The sequence below is a fragment of the Melospiza georgiana genome, chromosome Z, assembly GCF_028018845.1.
Source record: "Melospiza georgiana isolate bMelGeo1 chromosome Z, bMelGeo1.pri, whole genome shotgun sequence".
NCBI lineage: Eukaryota > Metazoa > Chordata > Aves > Passeriformes > Passerellidae > Melospiza > Melospiza georgiana.
This window is the reverse complement of record NC_080465.1, coordinates 27,648,581-27,664,074: the sequence shown is the minus strand read 5'-3', so window position 1 is coordinate 27,664,074 and position 15,494 is coordinate 27,648,581. Positions and strand designations below refer to the sequence as shown.

At 39.9% G+C, this 15,494-nt stretch overlaps 1 protein-coding gene across 4 annotated transcripts in view; it reads right to left on the bottom strand.

The window, feature by feature from the left end:
• The window catches only part of PTCH1 (patched 1), a 73,259-nt gene that overhangs the window by 38,382 nt on the left and 19,383 nt on the right, over nt 1-15,494 (bottom strand). For all 4 annotated transcript variants that reach the window (XM_058043524.1, XM_058043522.1, XM_058043523.1 and 1 more), the window contains exons 3-7: nt 5,145-5,334; nt 3,779-3,848; nt 3,575-3,666; nt 1,994-2,192; nt 1,230-1,351 (exon numbers count right to left, since the gene is read on the bottom strand). In XM_058043524.1, the coding sequence (XP_057899507.1) occupies nt 1,230-1,351; nt 1,994-2,192; nt 3,575-3,666; nt 3,779-3,848; nt 5,145-5,334 (673 nt within the window). The remainder of the gene's footprint in view (nt 1-1,229; nt 1,352-1,993; nt 2,193-3,574; nt 3,667-3,778; nt 3,849-5,144; nt 5,335-15,494) is intronic.

Here is a 15,494-nt window from a genome sequence, read left to right as displayed (position 1 = left end):
AATGTTTTCATGGCATGAAGTGCCAATGCAATTCTAACAGGAGCTTACTTGAGTTCTTGACTTTATAGGGCACATGCTTGTATTAAAATTGAACAGAGTATAATTATTCTACTGTGTATCTGGTGCAGTTGTACTGCTATTGAGGCTAAATCTGTTTTCACTAAAGTTAATAAGAGTTTTGACATTATTTTCAGTAGGATTAATTTCAGGAAAAAAGAATATAACCCTACAAATCTGTTCTTAAATTCATGCTTGATAAGACAGATTGCTGTGAGGATGCCACAGGAAGAGTTATTTCTATGAAGTCTTGTAAATGCTGGCAAAATGTCATTTGAGAGCTTGGTCTTTTTACCCCTTGGAGAGAAGTAGATTAAACTCCTCATGCCTAATAAACTGTGGGGAATACACAAAGGCAATCCACCCTCAATTTCCACAATAGGCAACTTCATCCAACAATTTCAGAAGCTCTTATTGGTTAATAAGAAGGAACCATTAGTTAGTAAGAGAAGGAACCTTTTTCTCTTTCAATGGAAATGCCTTACTTGGCTCTTTCATGAGAGAATTATCAATGTGTTATGTGAAGCTAAAAAGGTTAAAAGTTCTCTGGAAAAAATTATGCTTCATGTTGTTAAGTATGGCCTGAATTTTTCAGAACAGTAAATCACACAGTTTCATTCCCCCACTAAAGTGCAGTGTTCTATGTCTTCGTTCAGAAGTCTAAAACAAAGAGTTTGAGTTTGTGTTACTACTCAAAGTTGTATTAACAACACAGGGACATGAAAATAGACTATTCTCTGTATTGACCCTGAATAAAAAACATTCAGTGAATATTTTGGAATTCTGAGAGAAGTCAAAGGAGTTAGTGCATTATTTTCCTTCCTTTTTCCTTTGATCATATTTCAAAATGTGATCAAAGGTGTTCAGTTCTTTACAGACTGTTCAATGCTTTATACATACATTCTAAACAACAAAGCTGTCAGTAAAAACTTTCTTTCTGACTGACATACACCATCATTCTAAGATGAGAAGCAGGAAATGATGACACCACTTTACATTTAAACAACAGCCAAAGCTCTCTTTTAAATTCTGCTCTCTTGAGACATGTCACCCTGAAGTGAAATTTATAATACATGTGAAGGGCAATAGAGTTTGCATCATCCTCCTACCGTGGCCCAAAAAATGAACCGTAACCAATTAAAACTGACATTTTCTTTAAATATTTTTTTTACCTGACAAGTTTACCAGAACTGTTCTTGACTGTACCACCTATAATCAGCTCCTCCTGCCAATGCATGTATTTTCTTGATAGTCCATAGCATCCACCACTCAAAACAAGGGCTACATCAAGAGGCTAGAGAAAGTTACAAAGAAGCAGTTAATAGGTTTCATAACTTTATAAATTCATACCTTAATTCAGCACTCAGTGAACTAGAATAATGGATGTTAAAAACCATCTGCGTAGTCTACTAGAAAAAGGCATTCAACAAATCAAGCTAAGAAAACACCCAGGTGCTTGTAGACCAGATGGCAATTTCTCCAAAGTCTAACGTGACTGATAAAGGGATATATAAGTTCAAGTCTTATGACTTTGAATTCATCACAAAAAATCAACAAAACTGGAGATACTTGAGGAAAGGCTTTTCTGCATGGCATGGGGGTGCAGCAGCAGCTGTGTTCCAGCAGTGGCTATTGTCTGTCTGAGGCACCAGTTTGCTGAAATGCCACATCACTGCAGTGCCACAGCAACAGCTGACAACTGTACTTTCACTCTGAATGTACAGGATTAAGCATTGCATCATACAAGGAGGCAAAATCCATGACAGTGAGCTAACAGTGGTAATAGGAACAGAAAAATGACATCACGCAAGAGTACAAGCCATATACTGCTTGGAAGAAAATGGCACTTTCTTCTAGTCTGTTTGACCTTCCCCCCCAACCTTCCCCACCCCCCAGCCTCCCTTGAAAAGACATGCACAAGGACAAGCAAACTTACTTTGGTGGAATTTTTATTGGGAGCTGTGATTGGGCAATCAGGATCAGCAGGATTCAGGCAGGGTCGATCCATATAACCATGACCAACCTCTGCTTTATTCAGCATTTCTTCCCAGCTCTCCACTTGGTAGTTTATTTTCTTTAACTCTTCCAAGAATTCTAAAGGGTCAAAGTTGATCCACTGCAAAGGAGGCTTCCCTCTGCAAGAGCAACCAGAAGAGAAAGACACATAGAAAAAAGACAAAAGAAGTTCTGAAATAAACATACTTTAAAATTCATGTTTGAACAAATAACTGAGTTATTTTCTGCTACAAGTTAAAACCTTTTCTGGTAAAGCTGTTTTGTAAAATGTAAGGCATGCTTGAATTAGATTTGTTTATGTACTTTTCTTAAAGCCCAGTTATAATTTGAACAAAAAAAGTACTTGGTTCTTGTAAAACTAGTTAAAAATACTTTCACTTACAAACAAAGCAAAACAAATTATCAAGAACCTAAATAACAAAAAAGCAGCCAACTGCTGCTTCAAAGAATTAGGGGGGAGGGGAAAGGGACAGAAGAGAGGGGACTGAGGAAAGAAAGCCTTTCTCATAGTATCAGATTACTTCTTGCTAGTCTAATAATCATCTTGCAAATGTAATCAATCAATATAACTGATCTTTGTTTATCTGTAACAATACTGTGCTCCTTCAAATGCCCTGGCAGCTTGACTATCAACCATCAAGCCTTCCTGCTACCATGGCTGTCACCACTATCACTGTCACGTCTCCCACCCCCCACTTCTGAATTTGTGATGTTGACAGACCAGAAAGGCTTTTGACTGCCTTATTCTGTGGTTCAAACCACACTGTATCTGCTTAACCAGGCTTAAGTCATTATTCTGAATCTCCCAACCAGAAAACACAAACCCCCTTATTTCCCCATCTAAAACTGTATACTAAAGGTTAGGAGATGGCCATTGCAAATTGCTTTTGCAGAGACATGCAAACCAGGACAGAAACAATAACTCAAATGCTAACTCTTGCATAATTAACAGAAAATGCTTGCACAGATTAACAATTTGCTCTTTAAAGAACTCAGGGCATCTAATATCACACTCGTAAACTGTGAGAAACCATCTACAAAAGATATTATATGGTTTCTTTACTGGTCTCTGAAGCAAAGGATTTGTTCTTTACTCTTCAGAAAGGCTTGGAAATTAACCCAAGACATTTTCTTAGGTCTAAAATTCCCAGCCAACCAATGTTTTTGTATTTTACGGGAAAAAAATAATCCACCAGAAACAAGTTTGTTCCAGGGATAAAAAAAAAGGTAAAGCATAAAATTCTTAAAACTCCAACTCAGAATTTACATTTTAATTTGCATGCTAGCAGCACAGGAAAAATAAAAGAGGATTTAAATTGAGGTAAACCTTGTGTTAAATGAAAAAATACGCGTATTTTTTATGCAGATACACTACACTTCATATTTTATTTTCCTGTTAAATCATAATCTGAATAAACAATGGAAATGAAACTGAAGCACTGTACACAGTTATACAATTTGAAACATTCAGACCAGAAAGTTACAAAAAACACATGCTTACAATAGATAGGCTGTTCCTGACTGTAGCTTTGCTCCCTCCCAGAAGCAGTCCAAAGGAGTGATAATTAAGCAAGGATAAAGATATTCTATGATCTGTCAAAATCAGAAAGAGGAAAAACACAGTCACACGAGAATATAATCAATGCAGCACAAGCTGAATCATGAAAATACACAAACCTTGTAATTAAATGCCTGCTACACATACCTGGTCCATGTAACCTGCTTCTGTGATGAGTTCTCCTGATTTGTAACACAAATGTTCCAATTTCCACTGTCTGTAAGAAATGTGAAGGACAAATATTTTCTTCTTGCACAATTACTGAGAAGTAATTTTGAAAATATAACAGACATTTAAAACTGTGACTCATATACACACACTGGGCTCAAGCAGCAAATCATTGAGTAAGGCAAATGTTACTAAAAAGAGATATTAAACCTCACCAAAAAAAAAAAGTGCCTTTATTCAGTTGTTTCCCTATTCTCTGTAAAACTCATTCAAAATAAGGAGGGAGGTGCTTTTGTACATACAGGATAGTGAACATGTGTTCATGGGACAAAAATACATCTTGTATTTTTGTCAGTCTCATTTCTATGAGACTGCTTGTGACTTAAGGTATCACTTGGTGACACCAGTAAGAGAAAAGCCACCTCCAGCTCAGAGGACTCAAATATAGTCAGCGGACCAACACATGCAGAAGCAAATGAACCATTAAGATTCCAGCCTTCTTATTTCAGTTGTATTACAACTTCCACTGCCATGGCTTCTAATGACTTTGGGCAGGAGCTGCGTAAAAGATAATTGGAGCCTTAGCAGTAGCTCGTGGAGGAACCAGCTGGGTGTGCTGAAAAGATCTGCTGAAAGACAGGGAGCTTTGTGCCTCACAGGCAGGACTCCTAGGCACATCACTGTGTAAGTAGTAACCCTGGCAGAACCATTTTTCAGGGAGACATCCTAGCCCTGTGCTGGTACCTTTCTGAGGTGCACCTTTATTATTTTTCTGTGGGACAACACACAACTGCCAACCATCAGTATGCGGCCACAGACACTCTTTAAGGCACAGTCTGTTGTGTGTGTTATTAAACAGCTCTTATTCCACCTGCTGACATTTCTACCACATCTGCATTTCCCTTTATAGCCAAACTATTGGAAGAACACTAGCCTCTGCCACTGTTCACAGCCATTATGTACCTCATTCTGACATTAGCAAGTGAATTCAACTTTAGTATGGAAGGATTTTCACTGTTAGGAATCCTATCCATAAGGTTCTACATTTAAGATCACAAACATTATACCTTTACCTAAAGAAATGTCACATGCTGTGGCATGCCTCATGTAACACCACTTCCCCCATCTTACTTGTTAAATGCCAATTTATCACAGCTATCATGCCAATTTATCACAGCTATCATGCCATAGTGACAAGCTATCAGAAACCAGTGACACTCAAATCAAAACACAGCCCCAAGGGAAAGGCTCAGAAGTGCCAACTATTTGAAAACATATTGAGGAAAGCACGCATCCATTTTCAGCTACCACGTATGATCAAGAAAATTTTTGATTTCCCCCTCACCTGTTGTACATATAGACATGTACTCTGCTGGCCTGAAGTGCAGATTCAAGGTGCTGTCGGAGTGCTTCTGTTGTTAGTACATTAGCACCATCTTCCTGTGGAGTCTGGATCATGAGCTGGGGGTTGAACATGGCCTCTTCTCCAATCTTCTGCCGTGTGTAATTTAACTCCTGACTCACTCGTCCACCAACTGATGGATAAATATTAAGGACTTTGTATTAGCCAATACCTGCTTATTCTGCATTCTCTTGATCAACACACTCTAGTCAGAAAACCCTGATTGTGTGCAAGGCCTATTCTTTCTCAATCTGATCACTGTGTAACTCTAAAACTAAGAACAACTTTTAGTATATCTGAAAAAAGCCCCACATTCCTCATTACAATACCTTTACTGCTACTGTACTGAAACATTAATGCATAAACTGGAGCCTCTGTTTTTTCTATATTATAACCAATATCCCAAGTGTAAAAATTAGAGAAGAGGAAGAAAAAAGGAAAAACTTTACCTGGCAGACCAGAAGAAATACTATGCTACAATTTCTTATACTTACATGTAGTCTACTCCAAAAGCACATTTCAAGACAATGGCTTTAATTTACACTCTTCTACTAAATAACTTGGCAAAGATAAAAGGCAAATGTTCCTCTTAGGTATTTTTTTTAAAATGGAGAAGGGAAAGAGTAAGCAAGAAGAAGTATTTCTTTCAGCTTTAAATAAAAAAAGAAAAAATGTCAGGTTCATATGAAGAGATGCAGTTTGAGTGTAGCAGAAAGGTCTGTCTACAGTAATTTACCCCAGTGGCCCACTACCTGGCTTAACAGGCTGTGATGCAGGAGATTGCTCATAGGCAACATCTGTTTCTAAACCCACATGCGCCAAACAATGTGCTCCATATTAAAACATGGTGGGGAAAAAAAGGAAAAAAAAAAAAAAAAAAAACGAGGCAGAGGGAGATTGCAGAGTCGACAGGCTCTAGATGGAGCTAGACACAATTTGCCTTGCCAGAAAACATTGCATAAGAATGGAAAACTGTCTTCCCTTTTACAAAAATCCCAGCCAGCTAGAGTTCATATACTTCATATAACCTCCCCCGTAGTCTCTCTAGCCAAGGTATGTGGGAGGCAACGTCAATTAATTCAGCCTATTAGCTGAATCAAGACCACATCCAGATGAGGAGGACAAGAATGTAAATCCAAGCTACAGATCTGGTCTAATTTGTTACATTTTTCTCAGTCCTATCAAGCTTGACACTAGCTATCTGAATTACTGCCAAAGTTTAGCTTGCAACAGTGTGAACAGAAATTAAGCACATATATTTATTTCTTCCTAGGTCATATAACAAAAGACTGATCCATTACCAGTTGGCAGAGAGAGAGATGAGATTCCTGAGCCTAAGCAGGGACATACTTTTTCAATCACTTGGGCCCTCAACCCACCCGTAACACCCCTGGGGCTAAAACGACCACCAGGCAAGAAGCTGGGCCCCTGCATGCATAAAGCTGTCAGAATGAGACCCTCAACAATTAAACCATACAGACATTCTGGCACGAAGCATTGCTTAATTTCTTGTTCAAGAATTCTTTGAAGAAATAAGTGTTTCCACAACACACCCAATTTTTTTTCAGCCTGTCACATGTGGGATTACCTCCTTTATACCACGGAACAGAGACTAGCTCACAGTACACAAAACAAAACAAATCAAAGTACAACCTTTTACCTAGAGTCCCTTCAGAACTTTTTAACATCACTCTTACTACAGTGACAGGACAGGACATACTATCATTGAGACTGCATTTGCATGGTAACAAAATGTTATTGCTAATTCTTACCAAGATTTAAACTCTACTTTCAAATGAATGAAAGTAAAAAATACTTTCATTCATCAGCCCCAGGTTTATGCTCACAGCTGTCTTTCCACAGTATTCCACCAATCAGTAGTCCTTGATACTTGGATTTTTAATTCATCTTACAGGAATATGAGAAATAAGGAGCAGAGTTATCCTAATCTGTATGTCTTGTAACCAGACCTTTCTTTCACAACCCTTTACACTGCAAGTGCTTCAAAGACAAAATTACTCTCTCCCTCTTTTGTCTCTCAGTGCCAGTCAAGACAATAAAGCCCCAATGTTAAGAGGACTGGGGAGTCTACCATAAACTTCTACTCCTGGTACTATATTCTTTCCCATTCCACCCACACTTTCCTTCTGAATTTAACCAGAACTTGAACCAACAAATCATACTTCATGCAAGACAAAGGGCATCATTGCCACCTCTGCTGAAAGTGACCAACTGTTTACTATCAACAGAGATGATCGCTTCCTAATCAAGGTCCTGTCAAACCACATTAACTTCACTGAACAAGGCAGATCTAGCTAATCAAAATTGCATCCTGCAAGTCAGTCATCAGAACAGAAGCTGTTTTTTCCCTTTCTAACATTTCAACCAGGAGTAGCAAAACCACCCAAAAAGCTGGGCATGGATTCCAGAACCTATCAACAGATCTGCTTTGCATTCTTCTTAAGGCATTACACCATTTAACTATTCCTTTGATGGGTCTATTATCTACCTTTCTTCAGCCAAACACAGTAAAAGTAGCTCCAATTATTGCAAATATTTTATACAATGTAGCAGTCAGGTAAAAAAAAGTCACAAGTGTACATTGACAGAATTTTCAGCTGCAAGACCAGGTTATGTTAAAATATATGGACAGACCAGAAGCAGTCTTTCAACATATTAGGAGTAAAAGAGAGCAAAAGGGAAGGGAAAAACAAAAAAATGGAAGTTTTTACCAGTTGTGCTTCAATTTATTTTAATTAAAAGTTTGCAAAAATCACTGGAGCCTGCCATACTCACATATCTTCAACCCACACAATCAGAACAATTAGCTGAATAGGCATTAAAATCAAACCTCTTGTTGCTCTTTTTTTTTTCCTCCAATTACCCACAAGTAGTGCAAAAACTTAGGTAAAAATGTCATGGAAATGTACTAAAGCCACTGTGCTGATATATATACTACCTGCAAGACTCACACATTCTGCAGGAATTCATTCCTTACACTTAAGAAAAAAAAAGGCATTATAGTCATAATAGTATTTCCACACCATAGCACAAACAATATAATGGAATATATGATCAATGAACAAAATGCTGGTGTTTTAAGGTTTTCCTTCATGGACTCTATTTTCTTCAGCTTGGTAATAGCAACAATATACACTCAAAATGCTACTAACAGAAATTTTATGTATGGCACACATACTTCCAATTCTATTTCATATCAAAGAGAGACAAAACCATCTCACTTTAACATTCTGATGAAAAAATCAGGAAAAAATCCACATACCACTGTCCTTTTTTGATATACCAAAAGCCACTTGATGGCATTCTAGACTTTTATTACATGATTCCTTATGATTAAGTACACAGATGGCTGAGTTAGTTGCAAGAATTCCCACAATCAAAAGATGATTTAAGTAACAGGTCAACACAGAGTCTCATGACTGGTGATAAGACAGTGCAGTGGCTTGTACACTACCCTTCCAGCAGTGTCATGGGTTTCTGCCTATGAAAAATGAGATACTATGCTGTCTGTGTGATTTAGCTACAATTTTTTAAGGAAAAAAAAAAACAAAAAAAAACCAGCAAAGCACTAACACCAGTGTTATTACTTCGCATTTAACGTATCTGTTTCTAATTCTCAAGGATGTATTTGAAGGCCATTACTCAACATGAAACTGACAGCATCTCTACTGCTGAGGATTAGTTATTGTTAAAAAGCTGGGTTTTTTCCAGAGAAGAGGAAAGGGTCTTCCTCCTTCCCACCCTCTCTGATATCCACAGGCTTCCCTCTTAGCTCTGTCAGAACACTCCAGATCTGCCTTGAGCAAGTCAGCATCCTACACCATGAAACAAACTGCTGCTCCTCCTGAGCCTCCCCACCAACTTGAACCAGCTGGTCAAGGTAATTTGCACTAAGACTGGTGCATAACACTGATACACCCTTCAATGATGTAAGAATAAGACTGTGATTGTTTTCATTGGCACAATTTTTGACACATTTCCTTTCACTGACTTAGTACCCATTTTGAAGTTCCTGTGTCATTCAGCTCATGTGCTCATTCCACTGAAAATGCCAGTTTTATCTACACCTTTCTCACAACCAAAGCGAAAATTTACATGGCATTACATTAACACATTTACAAAGAAGTCTGGAATCCATCACTGCAGCCCCTTCAGTACCAACTAGCCTGAGGAGTAAATTTGACCACTGTCACACTTACAGATCAATGCTAGATCAAGTCATCAGGGATAACCAGAAGTCACTGCTTATTAATTTACTGTCCAATGGCTCTGAATGCATTAAATACTTATTTTTCAGAGTGTCTTACAATGTTTCATTTCAGGTTACTGGAATTGCATCACATAGCCCGAGGTTTCTTTATTTTTCTTGGACATGAACACTACCTCTATTAACCACTCAATAGTTACCTTGTGCACTACCACATGCAACCAGTAGCTTAGTAGACAGCAAGCTCTCTCCAAAAAAGAAAATTCCTGAGAGACAAACATTTGGGATAAAAATGTTTGCCTACCCAAGTGGAGGACAGACTTTGAGAAACCAAAGCCAAGTTTCCCACAAATACATACTGGTTTTGGAGCCTAAATTCTCAGACAAATTTTACGAACACAAACAATTTTCTGGAGAACCTCCCTTCCAAAGACTATGCGCCTCAAGGCATCTGAGCACCTGAGGAGCAGACACAGTTCTGCTTTGTTTGAGCAACACCACCTTTTTAATTTTTTTCAGGACTATAAATGTGTAGCATTCAAGCAATTCAGCAACCTTGTGCCAGTGAAAACTCAAAGCAACAGAATCATGCCTCTAATAGTCATGGATATCTCACACAAACAATGTTTTTGTTTTATGTCTTTGAAAGATGCTATCATTTTTGATAAATCAGGCATATGGATAAGTATCCCTTGCAGTGTTTATTTTATGGCAATAGCCAAGGCAGGGAACCTTTGCAATCACTGTAATCTGTACAATCAATCTGTAATCACTACTGCAGGAGGTATAAGAAATAAAACTCCCTTACAACCCAGTGATCACATGCAAAGACTGAATAATATTCCAATGTGTTCACCTGGGTCTCAGCCTTCACCAATCAACCCCAAAAACAGCAATGTACAGAGAAAGATACTAGACCTACATGGAGAACAGACATCCTGCCTCCACCCGGCCTTCTCACCCTTCAGCACCCTCTCTCTGCCAGGATGGGAACCAGAAAGGGACTTCATACCTCTCTCCCTGATACCCTGCACAGCCCATCTCCCTCAGCTTTGACTGCCATTATGGGCTTTCTTCTACTCCACTTCCTCATGGAATGCTGTTCCCATGGGCATCTCTGTAACACGTGTGTACAGGTGTTACTCAAACACCAAGCAATGAAGCTAGTTTCAGTCCATCACAATGGTACACAGCTGAGGCCAGTGAGACACAGTTCTGCTTCCCCATCCTAACTGGGTACCACAATCACAAGCAGTCACACATGCCACAGAGCAGCAAGCAGTACCTAATGGCACCAGTCACCATCTCTGGTTTTACTGATAAAGAACACAGACCTCATGAGAAAAAAAATACAGCAGCCAAATACTATTCACAAAGGGATGAAACCTCCAATAAAGAAACTGATATAAAGAGCTGAAGTTCTACAGCAGATATGAAGACTATCCTGTCTCTTACTGGGCACAGAAAAATAATGGCCTTTTGATTTAAAGCTTCCTGTGGCTCTCTAGGGAGTTCTGTCTTCATGTTCTCTCATATGTTTGAGCTTGTCTGGTGCTGCTCTTTGTCAGCAACAGAATATAGTTTTTCTGCACACGGACAGTTTTAGTCAGCATCCTGACAGAAGATCTGGGAAGACAGCACCTTCCTCAGAATTATCATTCTTTAGGCCTGACAGGCAAAACCATTTGCTGGGAGAAAGTGCAAAACACCTTCTGGAAGTCCAAGTTTAGTTAGTAGCAGAAATGAGATTGGATTGGAATGTTCACTTCTTTAAACTTTTAAAATGTCTTCTCCTTGTAGAGCCACAATTGCTATTGCTCTACATGGGTGATCTCTGAATGTAATAAATGTAAATCTCTGAATGTATGTGAGATACTGATACATCTAACAAAGTATCTAATGATGCTAAGGATGGCTGTCATAAAATCATCAGGATTACATTATAAAAACATAATGCAAAAATAAAGACTTCACAGAAAGTGAATGAAACTGAGCTACCAAAAAAAATCTGTTGACAAATGGTGAGCTTACAAGAGCTAGAACACAGTGGTTAACAATCAGCATCTTAAAGAGATTACAGGGTCATTCAGTGGGCTGTGCAGAAGCCCAATAAAAAAAATCATATCAATCATGTAACTAGACATGATCTCTGCAAGCACTGCACTACAGGCAGTCAGAAATTGCATGCTGTGTCTGTCTAGGTTTTCTTGCACAGCAATCGCTGAATACACATTTCTTCATCTGTACAGCACACACAGAGCAGCTGTTGCGCCTACCCAGGTTAAAACAGCCTGCACCCTACCATCTCCCTTCCCAACAAACAGGCAGACACTCTACTCTTATCCCTCTCCCCAGTTATGATGCCCAACAAAAGGATACCATCCACAACATTATCACATCCCAATGGGAAGATATAATCAGTATCAATATCTCTTGATATTGATATCAAAACACAAGTGCCAAAGACTTTAGGATAATGTAAAAGCAGTATGACCGTATCAACCATTTCTATCACACTGTGAATAAAATAACACCAGGCTCTTCATTTTACTTTAGAAAAGTGGGGGGCAGAGGGGGGGGGGTGGCAGGAAGAGGCAGAGATAAAAACCTACAAATGTAAAAAAAAAAGCTAACAAAGAAACACCCAACAACAAAGCACTTCAAAAGGCTGCTTTTTATCTCTCAAGCCATCATATGATATGAGTTAAGTTACTCCTTACACATGCTGGGGATGGCTCCAGTGTTGCTGTTACAAATTTCGTTAATGCTGACATGATTATGAATAGCAAAAATAAAAACACACATCAAAGTTGCCTTTTCATTCTGTCACAGTATGATAAAGTTTAGAGCTGTGACAAGGATACAAAGCTGTCTGCATACTCAGGAAGACAGCCCAACAACAGCTGCCACTGCTTGTAGTGAGAAACCTTCCCTGCAATTTTAGGAAATGAAATCTTTTCTTTCTAAAAATCAGCTAAAATCCAATTTTACGTGTACACATCTGTATTGCCTATAGGCAGAAAAATAATATTTTTAATTGAATAAAACAGATAGATTGCTAAAGAAAAAGAGATATTTTGATTTCTTGCTTGGTGTCCATCTAGGTTGAAAGAGTGGAAAAGTGCAGGGAAAAAACCAGCACACCAAAATGAACAAATTAAACAGTACAAACTTAAGGGAAAAAAAAAAAGGCAAAACCAACATGCAATGAAACATACAATAATATACAATACTGGTACATCACAATGCAAACTTTTCAATTAAACATAAAATGCAGTGGCTGCTTACTGAGCTGCGACACATGCCCTTGGTAACAGGATATGAGCTGTTCACCTCTGGGTCACCGTTCCTAATCCAGCCAGGAACAATAGTGACCACAAGTTGTTTACCATCTGACAGCTGTTTGCTAACTTATGTGAAATGAGTTGGTGGTCTCAGTCCATTTCCTACGGGGCAGGTGTCCACATTATAAAACAGTACTGTCACAACAGGCATCCTTGTTGACCAATCCAGTAAAGAAACTGAGGAATGAATGGGCATGGACAGCAAACTATACTTCCTTCCAAGTATGGAAGGGACCAAGACATGGTCCCTTCACATCACAACTAAACCATAGCTTTCAGTGGAGAAGCCCAACAACTGAATTTTATGGCTCAAGCAGCAAAGGAATAGTAGCAAAAGTGTCTCAGACTATGCTTTTTCCTAGATATCAAGGAGACTGCCTTCAGCAGCTAATACAGATTATCGCAATTCTCCCAACAGTTTATGGTCACATGATGGTATATGCCCCAAAAGGAGCAAACTGAATTCTTACTCTTCAGTAATTTAAGATAACAGCCAAGCATGCTTCATAACAAGCAAAAATCCTCAATTGTACACAAAAGTGGCAAAGTTTAGAGCAGTTCTGCTGAGAAGGGTATGTAAAGGGCTCCAAGGTCTAAAGCTAAGGATTTCAAAACAGCTGAATATAATTTCTTTAAGTTACTTTAGGTTGAAGAGCTTCTGCTGGGTAATGTGTTACAAACAATTTGCTGTGTTGCTCCACAGCAGTCAGCTTTCCTCTAGGCCAAACTTTTCATTTAACCTCTCAGCACCCTTTCCTCAAATATGTAATTGTTTTCCTGTGTGGTGAAAAACAGCATTTTCAGGTCTTTTCATCTGTACTCCTGGGATAGCACAAATTTCATCTGTACACAGAGTAGCACAAAATTTGAATGCAATCTTTTTTAAAGGAACAGCAAACAGAAATGCAAACAGATGCAAACAGCATCCAGAACTTTTTAGAGGACACCACTTCCTAAATAGCACTTTTAGGAGATGGCAAAATTAACATAGAAAAATGAAAGGAATGAACATGTTACAACACAGGCTACAGCTCCTTTCAAGTTTTCCCTACCAGCTGCTTGCTGTACCATCTGTTGTTGCCTAAGCAGCTTCCTTCTGAATGGCTTTGCACTGAAGCAGAACTGCTCTCACTGTTGGACACAATCAGGTCAGGTCAGCGCTCCCCCCAGCACCGAACCTGCTGCCTGTCACAGCTTCCCCCACCTCGATATTTCTTACTGGCCACCAGCTCCCGAGGCCGTGCTGCATCTGTCAGGAGGCCTATTTTTCATCGCTCGCTCGCCATTGACAGCGAGCAGGACAGAGCGCGTCCCACTTTGTGCGGGATGCACTCCGACATTCCCGTCAGACACTCCGAGCGTGCGACCATATGGCCAGGTTTATGCTGAAGCAGGAAAGGTCGGGAAAAAAAGCCAAACAAATGGCCAAGCATACCCCTCAGCATGGCTTTTATTTTCTGCTTCGGGCCACTGTGACCGTGCTGGTGGCTTTTCACTACGGAGCCCGGCGCGGGGCTCCGCGCTCCCTCCGGACCTCGGGCGGCGGCTCCAAGGCCGGGGCGGGAGGAGCGGAGCCGGCAGTCCCGGGGCCGCACGGCGGGGGCCCGCCCGCAGCCCCGCCGGCAGCCCCAGCCCTGCCCCGAGCGCACCCTGCGTTCCCAACGCCGCTCCTTCCCGCGGCATCTGCGCAGGGAAACACACATCGCTGGGAGCCACTTTCACGATTTTGTTGCGAGCGGGATTAGCTGGATTAGGGGCCGATTCATAAGGACCCCCTGCGGCTGTGAGGAAGTTTCATCACAAGGTCAGTGTGGTGTGAACTATATTCTGTCAACACCACCACTCCTTATAGCCGGCTACAAAAAAATACAAAAGGGGGGGGTGGGTGGGTTGGAGCGGGGGGGGGGGGGGGGGGTTGAAGGAGGAAATTGCAAGTGAAATATATGAATGAACAGTTTACAGCAACAAAAAGATTTACCGATTTCCCCCTCGAATGCTTAAAAAAGATGTTACTCTTCAACGCTGCATTCCTTTAAAACAAGAAACCTGTACTAGTCATTTTTAATTTATAAAGAATTTAGTGGTTTAGGAGGTGGGAGGAACCTGGGGAATAAGTGTAGCAACCCACACACAAAAACCACAGAGGAACTTCTGGCACTTAGTTTAAAACCAGTCATGCAGCTCCAAGATTGTTGCACTGTTGAGATTTTATTACATTTAATGCTGTCACCTTCAAGACTATTTAATTCCTACCCCCCAACTGCAGTAAGTAACAGAGACATAAAAAAAAAAAAAAAGGTTGGATTGAAGAAAGGACAAGGTGAAGTAAAAGGGTTTTTTGTTTGTTTTTGCTCTTTAAAGCATAATTACCCACCTTGTACTTCCCCTATCTCCCCCCCAGCAAGATTCCCCTCATCTCATCGTAATGACATCACTCAAAGACTGCAACACTTTTATAGCTAGCATGATGCAAAATAAAATCTATAATGAAAGAGCAGGACTTTTGTTTTGCATGTGTAGTTTTGGGGGAGTTTGGTGGGGGGGGCGCGTGGTTTAAGAGAAGTCCCCTCTTGCACAGAACCAGGCTGTTCAAAGCCTTATCTGTTATATTTCTGTCTTTCTCTTCTGTTTAGCGCATTCACCGACAAGAGAAAAGGGGCTAAAGCAATGGAGGCTTTGACCTGCAGCTGTAACACAATACTTTCGCACAGCCCTGTCGAC